The 25,695-nt window shown below is 39.7% G+C and overlaps 1 protein-coding gene across 3 annotated transcripts in view; it reads right to left on the bottom strand.

The window, feature by feature from the left end:
* LOC123596119 (cytosolic beta-glucosidase) overlaps nucleotides 1-25,695 on the bottom strand; it is a 133,213-nt gene that overhangs the window by 72,706 nt on the left and 34,812 nt on the right. For 2 of the 3 annotated variants that reach the window (XM_045474387.1, XM_045474385.1), the window contains exons 3-4: nucleotides 15,148-15,944; nucleotides 14,305-14,428 (exon numbers count right to left, since the gene is read on the bottom strand). In XM_045474387.1, the coding sequence (XP_045330343.1) occupies nucleotides 14,305-14,428; nucleotides 15,148-15,944 (921 nt within the window). Of the gene's footprint in view, nucleotides 1-7,002; nucleotides 7,134-14,304; nucleotides 14,429-15,147; nucleotides 15,945-25,695 lie in introns of those variants that run through there. The other variant, XM_045474386.1, reaches the window with a different exon arrangement.

Consider the following 25,695-nt stretch of genomic DNA (forward strand, 5'->3'; position numbering starts at 1 on the left):
ACACAAATATTTACTATGCCATTTCTGTGACTAATGTTGCATCAGTACAGAAAACTAGTAAACATATCTAAACTTCAGGTTTGTGAATGTTCTTATGCTTTAGCATTCTATTTGTATTTTAGTATGTGTGCTGGTGAAGCAAGCACAGCATTATATTTATGTTAACATGTATCCATTTGTTCTGCCAGATGGTCTTATACTACTCCGCTTAGGGAAATGTCACATTTTGTTAAAGAAGCCTATTCAACAAAACATTCCAACTGACCATTCTGAGATACCAAAGTTCAAACTCACGGTTCCCAAAAGATTCAAAATAGCCCTATAATGCAAATATGGTTTGTCAAACACGAAAACGTTTGTGGTAGCTAAACAGATACACGTTTGGTATAGATAAGAAACAGTGATGGTGATAGCATTGAGTTGCTGGCTTTTAAAAAATGTCTATGTAATGAGAATAGAAACTACTTTGGGAAGAAACAGTAGTAACATGGAGCTTACCTTATGGACTGAAAGACAGCTACCTAGTGAGCTGAGTCTCAGAGAGATCCCAGGATTAGAGTACCATGCTAATTGTTGCTGTCTGGCAATGCACCCGGGCTTCCTCTCCTCAGCTAGCGCCCACCAGGGCATCACATGGCAGACTTCTACATTGCGACGGGAGCACCCTCGCCAAGGCACCCTGCCTTCGCACCAGGACCGAGCACTGTGTGGTCCTGGAGAGCAAAATGAAATCTTCACCAGCTTGTTTCCCCTTGGCCTTGCTCTCCCTTTGAAGGAAACAATCCCCCTCCATCTACTGTCACTGCCGCCCTTGTGGAGTAAGTACTGAGGACGGCAGCTGGGATGTGAAGGGCGTTGTGGAAGAGAGACTGTCATGTAGAAGAGGGGTTTCAGGGCAAGGCAGGGATTTAAAGGCAGGCAGAATAGGGCCAGAGGAAAACCAATGTATACTACTATGTCCTATGGTGATCAATTAAATGACCAAAATCAATCTGCTTGCCTGAGAATGAATACCTTGTTAACTGAGATCACAAAGGGACAAGAATAGTGATAATTTTTTGAAGAGACTACTTTTAACACAAGCCAGCTGTCAAGCCATCTTTTAAAGCAGCATACGATCTTATGTGGGGTGGGGGGGGGGGTGAGGAGATGAGAGGAGGAGAACGTGAGAAGTTCAAAGGACCACAGAAATGATAAAATGCATGGTGAAGTTTTCATCAGGAAGGTTATATAGCCTAAGAAGCCCAATGAAAATAAGTCTAAAACATGATTGGATAAGAGTAAAGGTTGATGAAACACCAAGATAGATTGATTACTGATGTCAGCTGTGATGTCCATCTCTAGCAATCCATAGGAAAAGAACAGACAACCCTCAGGGCTAGATTTAGTTACTCATCTGCACAAAATCAGATGGGATGACCACCATTATGACCTTGTGATAAAAAAGCATGCAAGCAGGGCCTTGTATACAGTATCATTTCAGGATATTTAAGGATTAGGTCTAGAATTTCCAACAGGTAATAAGTCAACACATTGGGCCTGAGAATGGATAGAAGACCAGTGTGAAGTGAATCCATCCAGCAAATGCCCAGTTTATCTGTAGGGCAGAATTTGAGTTCCAACAATGTACAATCCACTCTTTATTAGCCTGACAGTCAGGAAGTGGAGTGCTTCAGCTAATCAAATATTTTTTGTTAATTGTTACCACATGCAGAAGGATTACAAATTTTTAAAGAATGAGAATAAATTAAAATACACTTAACACTGAAACTAAACTGATTATAATTTAATCTTTCTCTAATTATTCAGAATGCATTTCAGGGTCATCAGAGAAGCATAAATTATCAATGCTTGATGACTGATCAGGAAGTCACAGTTTTTTGGAAATCCTGGTTAATAGATGCTGGGTAACAAAGAATTCACTGCAACAGTTATCATTTGGGGGATTTATGTGCTAGGCATTTTGCTAGGATATGAAGTATGCCATTAATCCTCACCAAAAATAAAATTTCACAAATGATGAACTGATATTCAGAGTCCAGAATAACTTGTCCAAGGCCACACAACACAAACAGGTGTCAGAGCCAGGCTTTGAATGCAGAACTATCTGTCTTTAAAGAATATGTTCGTTCACTACATCAAGCAAATCCTTGTTGTGTAAAACTATTCATAGAATGTGCTGTCTGTACAAAACTTACACACAATGGGTCATGCTGTTTATTCTTCCAGGAATGCTGAAGGATTTTTCTTACCCAGTCTTGAGATTCCTATCATGTATTCATGAGGGCAGGAAACTGTGGCCATGAAATATTTTTGAAGTTTCTTTTTAAATGAATGGCCAACTGCTCCTTCATAGGATCCACAACATAGACTGAACATCTTTGGAAGAAACATGTTTTAAGACACTAAACCAGTGTGGCCTCAAGCACAAAACAAAATGATTTACCAATAAAGGTGTATACACTTAATATATACACTCATATACTCAAATTTTATACAGCGATTTAATTTTTGTGCTATTTTGCTTATTTTTTTAATGTTCATTTATTTATTTTGAGAGAGAGAGTGCGTGAGCAGGAGAACAGCCAAGAGAGAAGGAGGAAGAGAGAGAGGAAGAATCTCAAGCAGGCTCTGCACTGTCAGCACAGAGCCCGATGTGGGGCTCGAACTCACAAACGGTGAGATCATGACCTGTGTCGAAATGAAGCACTGGACACTTCACTGACTAAGCCACCCAGACACCCCTTATTATGCTTATTTTTAACTATAAAACATATTAGACTTGAAATTACTCATGAAACAATGTGGCTCTTTAAAATTATTTGACTTTAGGCTGGGCTTAAATCCATTAAAGAAATGAGTTCTACCTGTTAAGGGAGGAAAAAAGTTATTTCATCAACAGATATGATACATCCTTCTTCCCATTATCTATGTTTAGTCCCAAACTCATTCATGTTTTCACTTGAAACATTTGTGGCTTCCTGTTCACCTTCCCTCACCAGCGCCAATTAAAATTCTTCAAGGTTCAAATGGCTTTTCTTCCTCCACCCATAATGGTTTCACTTATCTCTAAAGCAGGCAGTGATTCCTATAATGGAATTTCACAAACAAGGGGGGACATGTGGTTGAACTTTAGAATGGTACAAAATAATCTCAGGCCATGATACTGTTTCATTAGCTAATCTCACTCGCACACAGGAGACTTTGCTGTTGCTGAGATGACCCTATTCAAGGAGACAAGCCTCCCTCCCTCTCCTCTGCACATAGCATTTCCAGATAAGCCCTAAGAATTTCTGTCTATTCCAAAATGAACTATTTTCATCTCCAGCAGCAAGCTGATATTTTCATTGTATTAAAGAAAAAGCCACCTTAACAGTAACTTGGGGTAAAAGGAACCCTGACTGTGCTCAAACGCTCCAATCAGAGAAAGAGACTTCCAGATATGAAGCTTCTCCACAGAAATATGGTGGGAAGGTAATTCTGAAAAGGCTGCAACTTGATTCCTCTTTCTAACTCAGGATCTTGCCCAGACAGAAAAGTTTCACACTCAAGTCAAATCTAAGGAAAGTGAAAATCACTGCACTTCGTAACTGAATTAAACTTCATTTAAGGTGGAGCTTGGAAAACGTATTCAACTGTCTTAAAACTTCATCGATTAGGTGGGGCTTGCCATGATCATATTTTGAAAGGTGATTCTAGGGGCGCCTGGATGGCGCAGTCGGTTAAGCGTCCGACTTCAGCCAGGTCACGATCTCGCGGTCCGTGAGTTCGAGCCCCGCGTCAGGCTCTGGGTCAGGCTTTGGGCTGATGGCTCAGAGCCTGGAGCCTGCTTCTGATTCTGTGTCTCCCTCTCTCTCTGCCCCTCCCCCGTTCATGCTCTGTCTCTCTCTGTCCCCCAAAAAATAAATAAACGTTGAAAAAAAAATTAAAAAAAAAAAAAAGAAAGGTGATTCTACTACTCATGATTGTAACTTCCGTGGACTTGTTCAGCTAGGGATTTTACTCTTAGTCTTTGGACTGTTTGTTCGTTCTATTTCCTCCCTGAGATTCTATGTTCTCCACAGTAATTCTGTTAAACTTGAATCTGAGGTGACCCTTCTGACTCTGAACTCCAAGGGATTACTTTCTCAGGGGAAGAAAAGTGAGGCTCATTTTTGATATGAGTAAATAGAAGAGGAAACACCCAGATTGAAGGTCAAGAAAATGTTACCTGGAACCTGAGTCAATATCAATAGGAACAGTTCATTGAAAACCAAAGTGTTATTTTATGCCCAGCTAAGAAAGGTGTTCACATCGCAAATTAAGTAGCTGAATGAGAAGAATGAAGAAAGCTTAAAAAAAAGATATCAATTATAATTCCTTAGACTTTATTTTATAACCTAAGAAATTATCAAGAGTTCTAATAAAATATGATCCTTGACATACCTGCCTAGAAAGGATATTTATAGGGTCGCAAAATTCTTAAACTGGAAGGATCCCAAAAGAACAGCTAGTTCAATACTTTTTCTTTTTTTTTTTAATTTAAAAAAAATGTTTACTGTTTCTGAGAAAGAGACAGAGCATGAGCAGGGTAGGGGCAGAGAGAGAGGGAGACACAGAATCCAAAGCGGGCTCCAGGCTCTGAGCTGTCAGCACAGAGCCCGACGTGGGGCTCAAACTCACGAACCATGAGATCATGACCTGAGCTGAGGTCGGAGGCTTAACCAACTGTGCCTCCCAGGCACCCCAACACTTTTCTTTTTCTAATGAAGAAACTGAAGCACAGAGGGGTTAAGTGTATTTAAATATGTTAAAAACTGTCAACATATATTTCAATTATTGTCACAGCAAAACCAAGTTTAATATCAGAAGAGTATAAATAAATAACACCTATGCATATACCAAAGCATGAAAACTATTTTCATAACAGCAAAAACAACCTACTATCTCTTTAAAAGAGCAAAATGGTGGCATAAATCTAATATTTTCTTAAAATTCGCAGGAAGAATTCAGTTTTCTTGCTAATCTAGACTCAATTTCCTAATCAACCATTATGCTTTTACTGACCAGCTACTGAATGCTAAGTATGTAACTCAAAACTCCAAAATTTAATTCTGGTAAGAATTTTGACATTAAAAAATGGTAAATAAAATCTTTGTACACACTGTTCCTGCCTATGAGTGCTTGTACCTTTTAATAACTTTCATTTCTTCTGAAGATGGTTTTCTTCCTTACTTCCAAGGATTATAATGGTATTGTCTTTAAGAATCAAAGTGTCTCTCAACTCCCATCTATTCAACTGTCTTATTCAACAAGTGCTTAATTGAAAGAAGGGCTGTGGTTATGTAAGGAGCCCATGAACCAGTTATGGCACCAATTTTTAATGTTTTTGTTCATAATATTGCTGATTTTCTTCTACACAGCTATTTTTCTTCTTGCTATTGAAAAAATAATATAGGATGTAGTTAACCAGTTATTCACCCAACCTGGGAAAGCGGGCAGAAACAATATTTATCATACTATACAGCAATTGACCATTATACCATGTCAAAGTTATAAGTAGGTAAGATAAGACCACTGAGAGGAAGGCTATAAAACTGGTGAGCTTAGCACTGCTTAAGGTGTAATTACCAACACTGCAAATCCAGACACTCGTTTCTTTAGTGCACCCAGAGTCAGTCCCCACTGAAGACCTTCATCTACATAACATAATGTCCATGTATTAATTTATGATGGGGACTATTTTTTTTCCAAGCACTGGGAAACTCATGTAAAGTTTCCTGAGTGGCAAGGGCTAATACCTGGCCATCCGCTTCTCCCTACTCTTTTCATGAGCCCACAGGTGTCCAATAGAATCTGTATTAACACCATTATCCAGGCAACCCCTGCCAATCCCACCAAGATAAATTTTACAAGCCTTGTTCCACAGCAGTGCCTTTTCATTCTCTAGATAACTAAGCGGCCAGGTAGTAATCAAGTTATTTTGGAGATCAGGAAATAAGAGCTAATATAAGCAGCTGCTTGAGGACCACTTCACCATGGCCCAGTGGAAAACTTGAGGAGTTCACCTTCTCTCAATTCCAAAAGCTCTCTCATCAACTGAATATTCTAGCATCGCTCTCTCCTGAAACAGGTTTTAAAAAAAATCATTACCTCTTCAAACCCATGTTTTAATTTCTTTTGGATAATAAAAGGAAAGTAGAAATAGAATTGCTTTATCATATGGTAGCTCTATTTGTAATTTTTGGAGGTACCTCCTTACTGTTTTCCGTAATAGCTGAACCAACTTATGTTCCTGTTAACAGTGTACAAGAGTTCCCTTATTTCCACATCCTTGCCAACACTTATCTCTTGTCTTCTTGATGATAGCCAAGAGATATATGCACTCCTATGTTTATTGCAGCATTATTCCCAATAACCAAAGATATGGACACAATCTAAGTGCCCACCAACAGATGAATGCATAAAGAGGTTGTGGTGTGTGTGTGTGTGTGTGAGTGTGCATACACAATGAAATATTATTCTGCCATGAGAAAAAGGCAAAACTTGCCATCTGTGACAACAGGGATGGAACCTGAGGGCCGTATGCTAAGTGAAATCAATCAGACAGAGAAAGATAACTACTCATAAAAAAAACAATGGAATGGTGGTCACCATTGGCGGGGGGGGGGGAGGTGAGGGAATTGGGGATAAGTTGTTTAAAGGTACAAACTGGAAACTAATAATGAATAAATTCTGGAGAGCTAATAAGGCACATCATAGTGATTGTGGTTAACTATATTGTATTATAAACTTCAAAGCTGCTAAGAAACTAGATCTTAATCGTCCCCACCACAAAAAAAGAAATAGTAATTATGTAACATAATAGCTAACACTATGGTGGTTATCTTATTGCAAAATTTAAATATATCCAATTAGTGTGTTGTACACTTTAAACTTACAAAATGTTATGTGTCAAATATATTTCATTTAAAAATCATTATCAAATCCTTCCTCTTTTTTTTCTCACCTTTTTCAAGATTCCATTGAGTCTACTCTTCATATTGGAAAAATTGATTTTCTCCAGGTAAATTTTTCTTCAATTATTTTACAGGTCTCCTTTATAGTCATAAAAATAAAACTGGGCTTCTGTTTGCTGCTACCTTGCACAAAAACTAGTGGACAGATTGACATAAAAAAATGGAGAGGGTAAGTTTGAAATCATCTTAAATGTTTTTTTTTAAGTCTTTATAGAAGTCTTAAAATTCACCTGGCCTTAAGTAGTGGGGATCCTTAAATAATCATACCCCCAGAGCAGTTGGAACTGAATTAAAAAGGAGTGCAGGGGCGCCTGGGTAGCTCAGTCAATTAAGCGTCTGACTTTAACTCAGGTCAAGATCTCACAGCTAGTGAGTTCGAACCACGTGTGGGGCTCTGTGCTGACACCTTGGAGCCTGAAGCCTGCTTCGGATTCTGTTTCTCCATCTCTCTCTGTCTCTCCCCCGTTCATGTTCTGTCTCTCTTTCTCTCTCTAGGGAAAAAAAAAAAAGGAGCACAAAGGAATATCCATCTGTAGGGGCACAGCATACGTACAGAATGCAACTGAAGGGGACGGTGAAGAAGAACTTTGCACATTCTTTGCACGAGGGCAGATTCTCTGATGTGTAATTGAGCTGCTTTCACATGGGCGACTCCAAGAAACCTACTGCCGTGGAGCAGATGTACCAGGTTCTATGTGTCTACGAGAGTGTGTGCTACATGGTGTAGATCTCTAATCCTATCAATATGTGCGGCACCCAGATAAGCCTGGCGAAGTAGTCTAACAACCACCTATGTGTGTGTGTGTGTGTGTGTGTGTGTGTGCGAGTATGTGTGGGTGACTGTGAGCATCACCAAGCTCTACACCAGTCCTGCGGTCACAGCACACATTCTCGAAAACCCCTAAACTGATCACACTATCATAGCAGTTGAGAAATGTGCAGGAAAATAAAACTGCAGAACCTGGGAATTGCAGATGAAAGCAAGTGGATAAGAAACACCAATCCCGTTTCTTTGCAATGGAGAATACTGGGGTCCAGATTATGGATTTGGGGCCAGAGTGACAGATGTCCTTAAAAGTAAGGTAAATATTTCAATATGAGAAAATATCTAATATTTTAAGGTGTTCAAAGCATGCAGAGAGACATTTTATTGCACAGCTGACTTTGGGTTGGCAGAATAGTAATTAGCATTAGTTCCATTTAACAGGTGAGAAAGATGACATTCAGAGTCCTGCTGACATTCAGAGCTGAGCTGCAGGCACACCACAAGAACACAGGACTTAGTCTGTCTTTACTCTCCGAGACCCGCACAGACTTTTCACTCTCTTATGCTTTCTGTGGAGAATAGAAGGCAAAGGGAAGTATGCCACTACAGAGAAGTAGGGGAGAAGGTAACAGGGAAAGGTCATTTGGCATGTCTCTGTTTCAGGTAAACTCTGGCTGTCTGAGTTTGTATGTGGTCTGAGTATGAAGGCTGACGGAACACAAACGTACTGGAAATTGTTTTCTTCGTAACTTTTCATATTCCACAAGTCTGCACCCTAGCATACGCTAACAATTCTTGTGCACAGCCTTCAGCCCCTGTTCTTTCTTCTCTATTCTGACCTTGACTAGCTGTCATCCAGTTCAGCCAGGAGCAACGGTACCAAGCGAATCTGATATCCGACCACACATGTTTCCAAAATTGTGAGCTCTCTGTGAGCGACGGGAGGAACTGCTTCATCGGGACTAATTGCCAAAGGTTTACTTTGAGAAGCAATAAAGCAGTAGATAGGGAGTGGAAATCTATATGCAGGTACTTGGGTTTCTATTCTGAGCTTGCAATGGATTTTTAATTGGTTAGTTTTGCTAAAAGGTCAATGTATTAACCTTTGAGATCTTTCCTTAATTCTTAAGATTTCTTAAATGCACATTTAGAAACACACAGGTGCTTAACACATTTTGTCCAGTTAAACGGGCCTCTGTGATCTGAAATTGACATAGGCAGGTGGCTGCCAGATCTGCACTACTTCGGGAAATGGATGTATTTCTCCTTTACTGGCTCTCCGTGGGAAGGAGAGGAGGAGAGGGGAGGGAGTATGCTGACAGACAACAGCGGGGTGATTCTGTGCTCAGCATCTTGTCTTGGTGGTATACCCAAGCTGCAAGATTTATAACCTTCTTGTTACAATGCATCAGCTTCAACACTTTCAGTGAAGTCTTCAATAACTTCGATGACATCTTGCTGAGGGGTTTTGTCATTAAAAGCCTAAAGCTGGTCATTAACAAACCTTCTCTGCAATCATCTACTGCTGTGCTAACTCAGGCATGGATCCGACTGGAAAGTTGGGCTGGCTCAGAAACTTTCCAGAAGTCTGCTTTTTTTTTTTTTTTTTTTTCCTCTCTATGGGGTATATTTCTTTAGGGAAAGAAAATACAGTTCTCAATTATTTAATCATTTATTTCTCATTACCCATTGGCTAACTCTTCTCTGACAGACACAACCAAATTCAACAAAGTATACAACACCTACTACATGACAGAAATGGCAGTCAGGGCTGAAGATATAACCACGAAAAAGACACGGCTCCAGTCTCAGGGAGTTCACGGCCCCCTTCAAAAATTAGCCATCATTTACAGAATCCTTTGTAATGGGCCAGACTCTGCATTTAGGCTTTAAAGGCACTACCCTGTTCATTTTGCAGATGTGCTTATTAGCCCCGTGTTAAAGATTAGATAGCTGAGGTGTTGTCTGCTTATGAATTTTCCCCAAATTATTGATTGAGCATGTGAGTGGCAGAACCAGGCTTCGAACCCATGTCTTGCCTGAGTCCCAACAAGTTCATGGACTCCAAACAACAGGATCTGGGCCAAGAAGAAGGCAAAGGCAATGGCATTCCAGGCTGAAGGAAAGATCATGGGCCACGCAAGAGGCAGGCAGGCACATTCTGGGCACATGCTCAGGCACGTGATGAACAGGCAGAACACAGACTCAAATCCCCTTTCAGGAGAACTGAGGTCATGGCTGGAGTATTACTTACTGGGGTCAACCTCCCCTACTTCACACTCTCGCTCACCTCAGCGGCTTTCAGATTATTGAGGCATCCATTTGTGTGTGTTTACACAGGAACTTAAACTCGCCTGCTGTCCGCTCCAGAACAGCAAGGACTGGTGTATGTTTTACGAATATAACTGACATTCATATGATGTGAGAAAAGCTTAACTCCTTGAAGATGACTGCTTTCCAAACTTACACAAACATCAAGCAACCCAGTTGCTTGATGGTCGTTTCTGCTGCCAATGATTTAAGTTTTCCCCTAATCTGGCAACCTCTCTAATGGAAATAATGAATAGGGCGAGGCTGTTTCTGCTTTCTACTCCACAGGAGTCAACTGTAAATAGCCAGAGGCCCAAAGCTACAAGACCGACTCAGAGGTTCCCTCCCCAAAATGACGGAGAAACCTGTAGACATGGGGGAATATTCTGCTATAACTTAATTACTCGGAGGGAAATTTGAAAAAAAGCCTTGGGATGACATTTTTAAAATAAAAAGTTAAAAAAACTTGGGGTGATAAATATATTCTTAAGAGTACATATTTCGGGGCTCCTGGGTGGCTCAGTGGGTTGAACATCTGACTTCAGCTCAGGTCATGATCTCTCAGTTCATGAGTTTGAGCCTGGGGTCAGGCTCTGTGCTGACAGCTCAGGGCTTAGAGCCTGGAGCCTGCTTCAGATTGTGTGTTTCCCCCTCTCTCTGCCCCTCTCCCACTGGTGCTCTGTCTCTTTCTCAAAAATAAATAAACATTTAAAAAAAATTAAAAAGAGTACACATTTTCTAATAATAATAATAATTATTACCATTGATTGAGAGCCTACTGTGCACCAGCAGCTGGTGGTTGGGGGTGATTACACAATAGCTCATTAAATGGAATCTTTACAACAACCCCGGTCAAGGAAAGTGTTAATCCATTTGTATAGGTGAACAAACTGAGGATTTGGGAGGCTGAACAATTTGCCAAGGGCCCCTCACTGAATAATTTGCAGAACTGAAATGTAAGCCTAGTTATAGGTTATTGCCAAGTTTTTTGTGTCTCTACTCCGTTGCTTTTATCTATATCTATGTTAATGGAAAACAATCTATTTAAAGGCATTTAAATAATGCAATGATTAAAAAAGCATTAGCTGATTTCCCTCTCTTTTTTTCTCTTGAAATGACATCCCCCGCCCGCCCCGCCCCCTGCCCCCTTTCCCAAAAGGAAACAGAAACATTAGCTTACTTTTTACTGCTCAATTAATTGCTGTGGGATTTTACCTGAAGAGATCAGAAAGACCTCCAGGCAGATATCATTGATCCAACTATAGTGTCATTATGTGCCTGTCCGTATGTGTGATGTTAGAGAGAAGGCTTTGTTTGTGGGGATCGCAAAGCCATCATCCATCCGACTCTGCGGGTTCTGGCGGGTCCTCACCTGCAGCACTTCCCACGAATGTCTTCCTTGGCCTGTTATTAGTTTTAATTGCTCACAGGGCGTTCTTACTAGTAAAGTTCTTGCCAGTCAAGATCATCAGCACCACCTCAAAGGAGTCTCAGGAAATCAATTAGTAAATTAGGCTCTAGTCCCCTGAGGAGAGGCAGGATAGGGAGTGTCGAAGCTTTGTCCAAGGTCACAGGACCAATTGGCCCCTGCAGACGCAGCAGGAAGCAAATTTATTCAAGTCCAGAGTACCAAAGTAAGGAAAAGGTTCTGTGTGGTAGGACAAGTAATCACTCTGAGTCAGAAAACCCTGGACTCACAGATCTTATCAAACACCAAAATAGTAGTAGTGGTAATAATAATGCACACATTCTGCTTGGTTCTAGGAGATATGACTTAGTAACTGTGATCTTGAGCAAATGACTTAGCCTCTTTGAATCTCACTTTTCTCATCTGTAAAACAGGAGCAATGACCTCATCTCACTGTTTTGAAAATGAAGTAATATGATGGTATCAGCGAAGATTCTTTTTGTTCCAAGTGATGGAAACCAGTCAGATTCAGATGAAGCAGAAAGAGCACTTAATTATAAGGAAAAGTAATGTCTCTCAAGAACATGCACGCAGCTGGGTCTGAGGAAAAACTGGAATTAGAGGCTCCATTTCTAAGTGCCACCCTGAAGCCCTCCCTATTTCTTGTCTCCACGTCCCTGCAGCCCCCCTTTATACTACTGCTTAGCGTCCATGGCAGGACATAGCCAACAGCCCACAAAGGTACCTCCCCCTGCCAAGTTAGGCTAAGAGACAAGGTGACTGGCCCAAATTCTAAACCTCAGGGAAGAACTGGGATTGGCCCAGCTCATGCCATGTACCTGCATTCAGACCAATCAATTATATATTAACAAGGAGCAGGATTGTACTCTACTTACATGGCTATCCCTGGGGTAAGCCTGAAGATGAGAGGAGATGGGTATTTCATAGAAGAAAAGGGATTAATTACTAGAAAAGAGAGTTTCTCCACAGATTACATAAACGGTGTCCACTACAACAATATATAAGAAATAGCTATCACTATACTCACTCCAGAATAAATACGCTTGTCTTTTTTTTTTGTTGGTAAGTAGATTTCTGCATATTTGAAAGACCACATTTTTTTAAAGCAAAAAATTATAATATGTATTAATGACAATGAATATAGATCATCTAATGTTAAAAAATCAGAAAAGAACATAATACTGTGAACAGTTAATGTTTTAAGTGTATAATATTTTTTTCCATAGGCTTAAAGACACAATTGAAATTCTACAAGTAGAAAAACAGAATTTTGTTTCTAGTCCTATTCTCCTCTCTTGCCCCTGAGAAATCCAAATCTCTTCACATTTTCCACTCTCACCTTCAGTTACTTTTCTGTCTTTAAGTTGTCTTTGTTTGTGGGTCTACCAGCGAATTTTTAGTGTTAAGGATCTAACTGTATTAAAGTACTTGAAACTATTTCAAAGAGCAATGAAATGTCCTTATATGTTAGCACTAAACAGAGCACCAAGCTGAAAATGAAGAAAGCCAATTTCTATTTTTCTCTCTTTTCCCAGGAAACACAGAACAATTTTGGACAAGGCATTTGTGGTCCTTATATCATCCATAAATCTGCCTGCCGGTAACCAGCTTACTTTCCTCCTAGGATGAAGCTGGGAACATCAATGGATTAACTATGAATAGGGTCATTTACAGGGAGAAAGAGAGTGGAATCTCAGAAAACTGGACATTTCCTTTTTATTTTATCAGGAAGTGAATTCCTACCTAGAGAAAGAATCTGTTTTGCATGTAATACAAAAGAATTATTTCACTTGGATCAAACTGTAGGAATCCAATTGCCCTCTGCCAATAAATTCCAAGCCAGAGTGAGGGATTGAGTACCATATATTTTAGGTTTTGGAAAGAGACCATTTTGTGTCACTTTCCAGAATTCCTTCTGGCTGATTTCAGTATATTACTGATTAATTTGGAAAGAATAATTTTAGGACCTTTCAAATAGAATGATGAGAGAGAAGTGTATCTATCATGGTAAAAAAGGAAATTGAAAGTCTCGTTTTACATTGGATTTTGTTTCTGTGATATGATTCCTTTATAGGGAGGAGAAATTAAATTTACAAAGCAACAGTGCTCCAAGTAGAAGCTGAAATGGGGAAATTAACTGGTGTAGAAATGTGTGTTACCAGTTAAAGATGATTCCTTCACATTTGTTTTCAAATGCGAAAAGAATGCCATGGGGGGGGAAGAGCATTTGCCAGAATAATAGTATTGTCTTGAAATAAAAGTCACAGATTCTATATGACAAAAACCTGTTCCTAAATGGAGCTGTTTGGTTACAAATGAAACACACAGTGCTGGAAGACTCATTTTAGACCAAGACTCATCGAAGGCCATTCTAAAGTTTATTGCATAAATGCTTAATTTTGGTCCTTTACAAATCCTGTCAGTTCATTTCTTGGTAGTTAGGATGTTGAAATATGCACATAGGCATGCTGTAGTTGGCCAGTACTAATCTTTTTGTAATAACTAATGTTCTCTTCGAACAGACACCACCCCCTCTGTTCATATCACCTTCACCCAGGAGTCACAAAATGCTGAAGACAGTCGCTTTTACTTGATTAAATTTTGAAAGGTTGAAGCTAGGCCAAAATTCTCACCTTCCTCTTTCCTAAATACTTTTTCTCCTCTCTCTTAATTACGTGGCTTTACACTGATTTACATGAATTTCGGCTTTCAAAATCATTGGTCTTTGCTGAATGCAAATAGGCACGTGGGAAAATTATATTAAGTTTGCACAATTGATCTTTCATCATTTCAAATGGTACCTTTGAACAGTTCCTGAAATGTCTGTCTGAAATACTCCCAGCGCTGAGTGTCATCAAGAGATGCAGGGTCATCCTGGGGAAACCCATTCTCAGTGATGTAAATTACAGGGTTATTATACGTATCCTGGAACAAGAGAGCGGAAGTTTTATTCCAAACAGATGTAAAAAAAAAAAAAGACTCATAAAATCAGGTGCATTACCCTCTATCTTCTCTAAGCTACAACCCAAAACTAGTTTTCATCAAATTGCACTGACCCTATTAACTTAATTTTCCACGCACTGACCTTTTATGACTAACAATGGGAAAGCAAAACTGTGCAAATGTCCATGAAGACAGTCAAATGACTCTTATCGTAATGAGAAGACAGAAATATCTTTCTTCCATCAGCATCTGCTGATTGTCACTACTCCTTAACCCCTTGGTCCCACCAACAGTTACACTCTCTATCTCCCCACAGCAAGGGTCCTAAAAATCATTAACTTAAATTTTTAATTTCAGCTACCTGGACACTATCCAGCATAATGGAGACCAAAAAAGGATCCAGTTATTTCAGCCTTTAATGTGCCTTTTGATAATCACAGTTGTGACATCAGCCTGAAAAATATTTCCAAGCAACTTCTTTGACCCCAACTGACTTTAACAAAGAATCCCAACTTTGACCTTGTTTTGAAGCCCCTTATCAGCCAGTTATCCCTCACCAACTTAAATCCTAATCTCTCTTTCCAAGCCAATATATAAGCTACTGTCTAAAATCATTCTTTTTCCAAGTTCTTATATATACACGTATGTCTGTCTTTCCGTTTCCACATATTTGGGTGTACATGAACACAAACGTGTTTTACCTTAATATATTTCAGTAGTTTACGTATTCCCCATGGCACCACATAGACCCAATCCAACCTTTTCCAAGATGGGTCTGGAAAAACTTGAAGCTCCACATCCTGAAGAAAACCCACTTCTTCTTTCTTGTTCTCCTGGTACTTGACTAAACGACTTGTATAATATTGCACAGCAAAGAAATCAGCTGTGCCTTTAATCATTCTCTTCTCTTCTTCTGTAAACTCTGGAAGCCTTGATGATGGATAGCCTTGCTTTTTACTCATGAAGGCAATCTGGGACTTGACAACTTCTGGATAATCACCGTCAATAAATATGGGTTTAGCAAAGAAATCCAAGCAGAAAGCAATGGCTCTTTTAGCAGCTTCCTGGTCAGACACTGAGTTGGTATCTGCTGGTTCCGCCCAGCCAGCAAAAATTGCCAGGGACACCATGCCCTTCTGCTCTTTTCGGAATAAAGAATCGTAGCTGTGCCAGGATCTGGCGTGAGCTTTGATCAAATTATGAGCTGCCTGATAACCTCCAGTTCCAAAGTGAGGTACACCAGGAGGAAATACACCGAGATCATATGCCATGATGGCAAGAATATTAGGCTCATTTATGGTGATCCACTGCTTGACTCGATCTCCAAACGTACTGAAGCAAAACCGGGCGTATTTGTCAAAGGATTCGATGATTGCCTCTGACAACCAACCTCCTTTGTCTTCTAAGGCCTGAGGCAAGTCAAAGTGGTAGAGCGTCACTATGGGTATCACCCCATTAGTTAACAAATCATCAATGATCTTGTTGTAATAGTCTATTCCTAGGAAAGAAAAAAGAACAGAACTTATGAGAAGTAAAGTTATTTTTAGAACATTGACCATAAGTAGCGATCCGGAGAGGATTGGGAATAATTTCCTTAAGTAACTTTTATTCCAAATAAGGTTTGTTACTTCCTGCATATAATCAAGTAAAGGCTGGGAGGAAGAAACATGAAGAATTCCAAGGAAGAATGGCTGAGCAGAGGGTTGGGGATGTGACGGAAGATGTGGAAGATGTATGTTCTGACAGGAATACATTTGGGCAAGTTGCTACCAAATAACTTTGTGTTATTATCACATGTATTGAAATTATTTTATTTGCATGCTTGATTTCTAACCCCACTAGAATACAAGCCTCATAATAGCTGGGGTCTTATCTAAGTCACCTCTGGATCCCCCAAATCCTGGAACAATACCAGAAAGTCAGTAGACAGATGCTCAATAAATAGTTGTTGAATGAATGAATGGTTCTCAATGGTATTAAATATAAAGTAAAGGAACTGATCTAGATGACTGTCTCAGTTCTTCTCCAGATACAGCGGTCTTATCAATCTAAAAAGCAGACCCACTGAACATGAAAAAGAGGTCCCAGAATGTGGGTTACAAGGGCAGTTAGCCAGAGCCTTGGCATATTAAGGAATATGGTTGGGAACTTTGCTCTAGGATTCTGACATAGTCCATGAGATACCTAGCCACCTCTGGCTCTTAGCTAATTCTCCAGCATTGCATGTGGTGGAGGGGGGAGAGCTTTTAGTATTGTGGCAGAGTTCAGAAGAATGTTATTAAGTTGGAGATGCTCTGTCTCAGAAACCAATGCCAAGAAGATGTTGCGTCCAACCTAATAAGGACTCTTAACTGGAAGAGACTTTCTTAGGACAGATTGATATTAGTGCTTCGTGTTATTTTATGTCTAAGATTGTGGAAGAAACCTAAGCTCAGAAGAGAGAAGCTGTCCTGCTTTTCTGGATAATAACTAAATTCCTATGTAGAATTGTATTGCACTCAAAGTTTGTTCAGAAGTAGGGTCCTTTTTTCTCTGTTTTCTTTTTAACTTCATATCCTCTGATTAAAAAATAATTTAGGCTTTTCAGGGTGCCTGGGTGGCTCAGTTGGTTAAACAAATGACTTCAGCTCAGGTCAGGATCTCACAGTTCATGGGTTTGAGCCCCATGTCGGACTCCATGCTGACAGCTCAGAGCCTGGAGTCTGCTTTGGATTCTGTTTCTCCCTCTCTCTCTCTCAAAAATAAATAAACATTAAAAAATAATTTAGGCTTCATACACAGAAATAAACTCAAAATGGATGAAAGATCTAAACGTAAGACAGAAAGCCATCAAAATCCTGGAGGAGAAAGCAGGCAAAAACCTCTTTGATCTTGGCCGCAGCAACTTCTTACTCAACACGTCTCCAGAGGCAAGTGAAACAAAAGCAAAAATGAACTACTGGGACCTCATCAAAATAAAAAGCTTGTGCACAGCGAAGGAAACAATCAGCAAAACTAAAAGGCAACTGACAGAATGAGAGAAGATATTAGCAAATGACATATCAGATAAAGGGTTAGTATCCAAAATCTATAAAGAACTTATCAAACTCGACACCCGAAAAACAAATAATCCAGTGAAGAAATGGGCAAAAGACATGAATAGACACTTCTCCAAAGAAGACATCCAGATAGCCAACCGACACATGAAAAAATGCTCAACATCACTCATCATCAGGGAAATACAAATCAAAACCACAAAGAGATACCACCTCACACCTGTCAGAATGGCTAACGTTAACAACTCAGGCAACAACAGATGTTGGCAAGGATGCAGAGAAAGAGGATCTCTTTTGTATTGTTGGTGGCAATGCAAGCTGGTGCAGCCACTCTGGAGGTTCTTCAAAAAACTAAAAACAGAACTACCCTACAACCCAGCAATTACACTACTAGGCATTTACCCAAGGGATACAGGTGTGCTACTTCAAAGGGACACATGCACCCCTATGTTTATAGCAGCACTGTCAACAATAGCCAAAGTATGGAAAGAGCCCAAATGTCCATCGATGGATGAATGGATAAAGAAGATGTGGTATATATGTACAATGGAGTATTATTCGGCAATCAAAAAGAATGAAATCTTGCCATTTGCAACTACGTGGATGAAACTGGAGGGTATCATGCTAAGTGAAATTAGTCAGCCAGAGAAGGATAAATATCATATGACTTCACTCATATGAGGACTTTAAGAGACAAAACAGATGAACATAAGGGAAGGGAAACAAAAATAATATAAAAATAGGGAGGGGGACAAAACAGAAAAGACTCATAAATATGGAGAACAAGCTGAGGTTTACTGGAGGGATTGTGGGAGGGGGAATGGGCTAAATGGGTAAGGGGCACTAAGGAATCTACTCCTGAAATCATTATTGCACTATACGCTAACTAATTTGGATGTAAATTTAAAAAAAATAAAATTAAAACAACTTTGTGGGCATCATAAAAAAATAATAATTTAGGCTTTTGAAGGAAGGAGTACCCATTCCTAACTAAGGACATTTGAAAATCTATTTTGAAAGCAATATAACATCATGATTCCAAAAGTGAACTATGGCAACCAGCTACCTAAATTCTACCCCATTCCTTCACCTACTTCAGTGACCTTAGGCAAGTTACTTTATCTCTCTGAATTATCTTTCCCTGTCTGTAAAATGTGGATGATAATAGAAACCTACTTCAATAATTTACTGCCAAGAGTTTAATGAGTTGATAAATTGAACATCATTAGAAAGTTCTTGGCATAAGGTAAGGGGCTCAGTACAAGTTAGCCATCATTTTAATAATTATTATTGTTGTTATTGTTGTCACTAGTGACATCTAAGTTGATACTCAAATGATGAATATAAATCACTCATATAAGGCAAGGAAGAATGAGTGATCCAAGAAGAGAAAAAAGGGAAACAAATATGTGAAAGAGTAAGGGAGGTGTGGAAATAAACAAAGACCACCAAATATGAACAAAAAGTTTATTTATTCAGAGCTTGCTGTAGCGAGGGAATCAGCCATCATCACTTGCATTTGACAGATACTCAAAGTCTGTCAGGGAAGAGAGGAAGCTTTATAGTGAGAAAAAGGAGGGGAAGGAGAAGACTTCAGTTACAAGCTGATTGGAGATTGTTGGCACAGGGAGGCTGGAGGTGGGCTAAATAGAAGCAGGGCATCCTAAGCAATTGGTCTGGGACACATATGTGACTTTCTCTGGCTGGTCCTAAGTTGGAAGCAGGGGGAAGGGGAACAAACATACATAACGAAAAAAAAAAAAAAAAAAAAAACCAGAGAAGTTGGCAGATGTTGATCTAGTTCTGACTATTCTGGGCCAATTGCTACAGAGGTTGTGTTTGGCTTCCTGGGTTTCTTTTGTAGATCAGAGTTTTAGTATCATATATGGACTAGCCAGTCTTCATTTGTAAACTGTATTTTAACCTAGTGTGGCTCTTTCTGGGAACTGTAAGTCCAGGATAATGATAATGTATAGCTGAGCAGAGAAAGCACAAGAATGGTGAGAGGTAAGCAAGCCAAATAATGCAAGATCATGTGTTGTCTGTCTGTAAGAGTGGATATTTTTAACAACAGCTCTCTTGTTTTGCAAACCAGAACATAATGTGAATCATGCATAACAACTCCATACTTGGAAGACCCTTACATATGCCATTACTCACTTGGCAGATAGGATACCTCAACCTATGCCCTAATCCATGCCCTATGTCCATGCCCTAATCCATGAAACATGTGAATAAGTTATTTTACATAGAAAAAAGATTTTGCTGATGTCATTAAGGTTAAAAATCTTGAGATGGGGACAGTTGTCTAGATGGTTCAGGTGGGCCCAATCTAACCACATGAGTCCTTAGAAGTGAAAGAGTAGAGCAGAGGAGTGGGTCGGAACGATGAACAACAGAAGAGGCCAGAGAGGTGGCAGCATAAGAAGCACTGAACCCACTATTGTCAGCTTTGAATGTGGAAGAAGGGAGTCACCTGCCAAGGAATGCAGGTTGCTTCTAGAAACGGAAAATGGCCCTCAGTTGATAATCATCAAGGAAATGAGGCCTTCAGTCCTACTACCATAAGAAACTGAAACAAGCCAAGAAACAGACTTTGGAAAGAAATGCAACCCTGTAGGCACCTTGGTTTTAACCTACAGAGACCCATGTCAGACTTCTGACCTCCATAACTCTAAAGTAATAAATCTGTGCTTTTTAATTGAAATATACTTGATATACAATTTTATATTACTTTCAAGTGTAAAACTTATGCTATTTTTAAGCAGCTAAGCTTGTGATAATTTGTTGCAGCAGCAATAGAAAACTAATACATTCACCAAACGTTATAAAGTTTTTCTTTTCTCTCACAATGAAAGATCATTCCGCCGTCCCATCTCAGGGCCTCTGCAAGCCCACATGTCCTCATTTGTAAAATGCAATATCCAACATTGGTATAATGGAATCAGTTTGGAATTGATATGTGTGAAGGTTTTCATAGACAATTCCTTCCATTGGCTCTGAATATAAAAATAACATCAGTTTTCATTTATTGCATTCATACTATATGTGCCATTTCATTTAATCCTAGCCCTAAGCCCAAGAGGTGGGCTTTTTTTTTTTTTAAGTTTATTTATTTATTCTGAGAGAGAAAGAAAGCATGAGCACGGAAGGGGCAGAAGAAGGGGTGGGTAGAGGAGGAGGGGGAGGAGGAGAGACAGAGGATCCCAAGCAGGCTCCACGTTATCAGTGTGGATTCCAATGTGGGGCTCGAACCCATGAACCATGAGATCATGACCTGAGCCAAAGTCAGACGTTTAATCAACGAGCCACCCAGGTGCACCAAGAGGTAGATATTTTTTATCCTCATTAAGCATCTAAGGAAACCTCTTCTCTTCCGAGACAGCAAGTCCCAGACTTAAGTAATAATGTCATATGGCACAGCCGACATTTAAACCCAGTCTGCCTCACTACAAAGACTGAACCAGTTCTACCATGACATTCCGTTTCTCACGTTTACTGTTTCAGAGCCAGAAACATGGTGACAATGTTTGACTGGTCTTCACAATCACCTATTTTGGAGTTGATTCATAATATTAGATCCTTTTTTTTTCATTTTTGGAGGAATCAATGATTTATCCCTTGTAAGCATCATTAGATGTGGTACAATCATTAATGATGGCAATCAACGTAGTTCAAACAACATGATAATCTTCGGTTTAATTGAAGATTTAAAAAAATTTTAAATAAGATTTTTTTCTCACTCATCAGCCTGACAGAGCAACAAAGCATTTCATAATTAATATTTATCCCAGAATTGAGTACTTTTGGTTTATACAGAGCACTTTTGGTTTGGTGCTGTAATGCAATTTTCCCATGGGGCAGTGAAGTGACGTCTGTAAGAGCAGAACTCCAGAGTCAAACAGTTGAGCTGAAGAATCATGGACAAATCACTTGGCCTATGTACATCCAAGTTTCCTCATCTGTAAAAATATTACAGTATATTATAAGTGCCACCTCATGACTGTTTTGAGTATCAAACGAGACCAAATCATGAAAGGATTCTTTAGCTTTTATAAGAAATTCAGTCATTGGACAAATGTGTATTTTTAAATGATCATCTGTTACCAATAAAGGGACCTTGAAACTTTGAGAGGCTATTTGAAATCTATTCTCCTGGATATTTAGGACATAATTTTTTTAAATATATAATTCTTTTCTACTGTTTATTTTTTAGAGAGACAGGGTGCAAGTGGGGGAGGGGCAGAGAGAGAAGGAGAGAATTCAAAGCAAGATCCAGGCTCCGAGCTGTCAGCACAGAGCCCAACGAGGGGCTCGAACCCATGAACCAAACTGTGAAATCATGACCTGAACCAAAGTCGATCGCTTAACCAACTGAGCCACCCAGGCACCCCAGGACATAACTGATTATTTTAAGTATTTAAACTTCCATAGCCTTCTTTCATACTTAACTACCATTTTCTCTGATATAATTAAGCCCATTTCTTCTTATTTGATCTTTGGAAATATAAAGCAAATTTGAGTTAAATGTCTTTTGGATACAGGGGAAAGCAACCCACTTCAGATTAACTCAAATATAAAGGTAGCATGAGGGGCAGGTGGCTGTTTGGTGTAGGAAGCCTGGGCATTATTTGATATGATAGAGAGCTATCAGATTCCCAGTCACACAAAATTACAACTGAAACTCAAGGGAATTGAAGCTGGGAGCTGAGAACGTCTTTGCCTCTCAAGAAAGACTGGTCTCACCCATCCAGTTTCACTCAACACATGTTTTCTTTATGCACCAAATTTGCTATGGTCTCAAAATGGCCATCCCATCTGCCAAAGCTATCTTACAGTCCTGGTTCCAGCACCAACCAACTCATATTCTCAACTTCTCAACTCCAAACATCTCTGAGAGGGGAAGACAACTGGGCAAGATTCTCTTTTTCCATGAGGTTATACCATATTATGTCACAGGGGAAAAAGGTCTTTCCCTTGTCCAGTCAGCTATGGCCAGGAGTGGAGCAGGTCTATGTAGAACAAAGAAATGGGGAAATTCTCTCAGAAGAGGATGTGGCTAGGACTTGCAAAGATGATGTGTCAATGCAGAAAATAACTGACCTGGAATCCCCCTAGTCAAACTATAAATATCTTAATGTAGAATTAATTTTGTTCAAGTGCCTAACATGCATCACACATGAAAACTAGGTTCATTCCCTTCTAGACTCACACCACAAATTAAATTCTTTGCTTGCCCTATGTTCTCTTATCACAGTGCCTGTATTTGCTTCCTATTGCTGTTGTAAAAAATTACCATAAACTTAGTGGCTTAAGCCAACACAAATTTATTATCTTACAGTTCTGGGCATCAGATACTCAAAAAGATTCTCACTGAACTAAAATCAAAATGTCAGCAAGGCTAAGTTCTTTCTGGAGGCTCTCAAGGAGAACCCATTTCTTTGCCTCTTCTGGCTTCCAGAGGCAGCCTGCATTCCTTGGCTCGTGGCCCCTCTAATATTCTCAAAGCCAACAGTATAACCATCTTCCCTCCTCTCTGACCTCTGTTTCAGTTCCTGTATTTTCTCTCTCTGACTCTGATCCTCTTGTTTCCCTCTTATAAGGGCTCATTGATTACACTGGGACCATCCAGATAATCCAGGATAATCTCCTCATCTCAAGATTTTTAATGTAATGACAACTGTAAAGTCCCTTTAACCATGTAAGATAATATAGTCACAGTTTCTATGAATTAGGATGTGAGCATCTTTGGGGGCCATTATTCAGCCTAACATATTGCCTGATATGGAGTAGCAGATTAATAAATGTTTCTTTAGTTATTTACTTTACCATTCCTGCTAACTGTGCTCATATTTTAAATACTAAACTGAATAAGGAATTCTGCATAGACATTCCTTTTTTTTATTTCCAATACCTGGGTCCCCTACTAATCATCTGAAACTTACATTTGTGGCAGAAATGAAAATGAACTTGAACAGCTGAGAACTACAGAAATATGTGATTTCGTTTGCCAGCTCAATCTCTTCTTGTTAAACCTCGAAGACTTGACATTTGAAAGAGAAAGGCTGTGTAACAATTCCACTTTGTAAAATATTCTTACAGTTTGGGAACATAGGTTTTACACGTTTCCAAATGTCCTCTAATCAAGCTTTAAAATAGGAGTTAGAACACAAAAAACGGGGTGCCTTGTAAAGGATAGTGACAAGCGTTTTTCCAATTCTTTACATGCTCTTTGAGAAAATGTTTAAACAGAAAAAAACAAATGATGGCCTTTCTGAGTTAAAACAGTTCCAGTTGCTTCAACAGATCACTGCACAACAGTGAACAACCGCTTATTGAAATTCTGCCGACTGGAAGCACCTCCTGTGCCCTCTTGTTCATGGAAAAGTCTGTAATATTAATCAGCTATGACTTTACAAAAGCTGGGGGCAAACATAAAGAGCTCAGTGCTGGGGCATGTGATCCTCACATGAGATGTGCATGAGTTATCTTCCCACATTGTGCAAGTGGCCCCAGTATCTCCAGTCTCATCACCACCCCCCTCCAGCTTTTCTGCTGCCCTGTTCCTGGATAGTTGATCTATAGTGTGCTCCATGGACTTCTGTATATATCTCATATTTGTTTTAAATAGCTTGATATGTTGACATAGTGGTACAGTAATCCTCTATCTGAAAATCTTGGAGGGAAATGCGTTCCGAATTTTTGGATTTTTAGAAAGGAAATACAGAGCAAATACCATATACTAAGTTAATACCCTCAGTGGGTCTGGATCAGTCTCACTTAATATTTCTGTGTCATAGACTCTAAGTCTAAAGTTCTCTTTTGGCCAGCAAAAGAGCAGACGCAGGATTAGAGCGGGAGATGGCTAATGTCCGGGAAAAGACAAGAGCCCCAAATAAGGGTCTTTGCTGGGTATTTATTAAGATCAGAAGGCTTACAAACGTGATGGGCATGTACAAAGAAACAAAGAAACTGTCAACATTAACTTGGGGATGTGAGGGAAAAGGGGGAATTTGAAAATATACAGTATTTGGGGTTTGGGTCAATATAAAACAAAATCCTGGCGCTGGGTAGACAGGCAGGTGGTTGTTAATGGCAGACAGGAGGTGCCGTGCTTGTTTATCTTAGCTAGCCTAGGGGATGAGACAGACAGGGGAAATAACCTCAGGGTTAATAAGCCACCTTTTCTTTTGTTAACCATCTCTGCTCTGAGCTGCATCGCCTGCAGCGCAGTGGTCCATAGTCCAATTCACCAGTTTACCTAACTGGGCCCTATCCTCCTGTGAAAGCAGCTTTTCTGCTATAGTACTAAATTGGGGGTGCTTCCACCCTGAATATCTAATCTTGTTTATTTCATATACCTATGTATTGGGCACCTTTGCGCCTGTTCCTATTTTGGGCCTTTGCCCCTCCCTCTCTATTCTCGGGGCTCTGCACCCCCTCTCTATTTTGGGGTGCCTGTGCACCTCTTTTACGCCTCCCTATTCTTGGGTGCCTTTGCACCCCCTATTTTTGAGGTGCCAATCTGGTTTACTCATACTTGAGTATGAGCATTCTATAGCTTTGTATTTCTTTATGCCTTGTTAACCCATTGGTGTAAGCCTGGGGGATTCCTAAGCATATTCCCCACATTTCTGCAATAAACCATATAAATATTCTTACCAAGTGAAATCACCTAACATTGTAAAAAAACTTTCACAAGGGTTGGACGTCCAAAATATATAAGGAACCCGTAAAACTGAGTATCAAAAAACAACCTGATTGGGGTGCCTGGGTGGTTCAGTTGGTTGAGCATCCAACTCTTGATTTCAGCTCAGATCATGATCTCACGGTTCATGAGTTCAAGCCCCACATCAGGTTCTGCACTGACAGCAGGGAACCTGCTTGGGATTCTCTGTCTCCCTCTCCCTCTGCCTCTTCCTCTTTCTCTCAAAAATAAATAAATAAATATTTTTAAAAAATAACCTGATTAAAAAATAGGCAGGGAACCTGAATAGATACTTTTCCAAAAAAGCCATACAGATGGCCAAAAGGCACATGAAAATAATGCTCAATGTCACTAACCATCAGGAGATGCAAATCAAAACCAGGATGAGATAACACCTTACACCTGTCAGAATGGCTAGTATCAAGAAGTAGCAAGTGCTAGTGAGGATGTGGAGAAACAGAAACTCTCATGCAGTATTAATAAGAATGTAAATTGGTGTGGCCACT

Source organism: Leopardus geoffroyi, chromosome B1, assembly GCF_018350155.1.
Source record: "Leopardus geoffroyi isolate Oge1 chromosome B1, O.geoffroyi_Oge1_pat1.0, whole genome shotgun sequence".
NCBI classification, from domain to species: Eukaryota; Metazoa; Chordata; class Mammalia; order Carnivora; family Felidae; genus Leopardus; species Leopardus geoffroyi.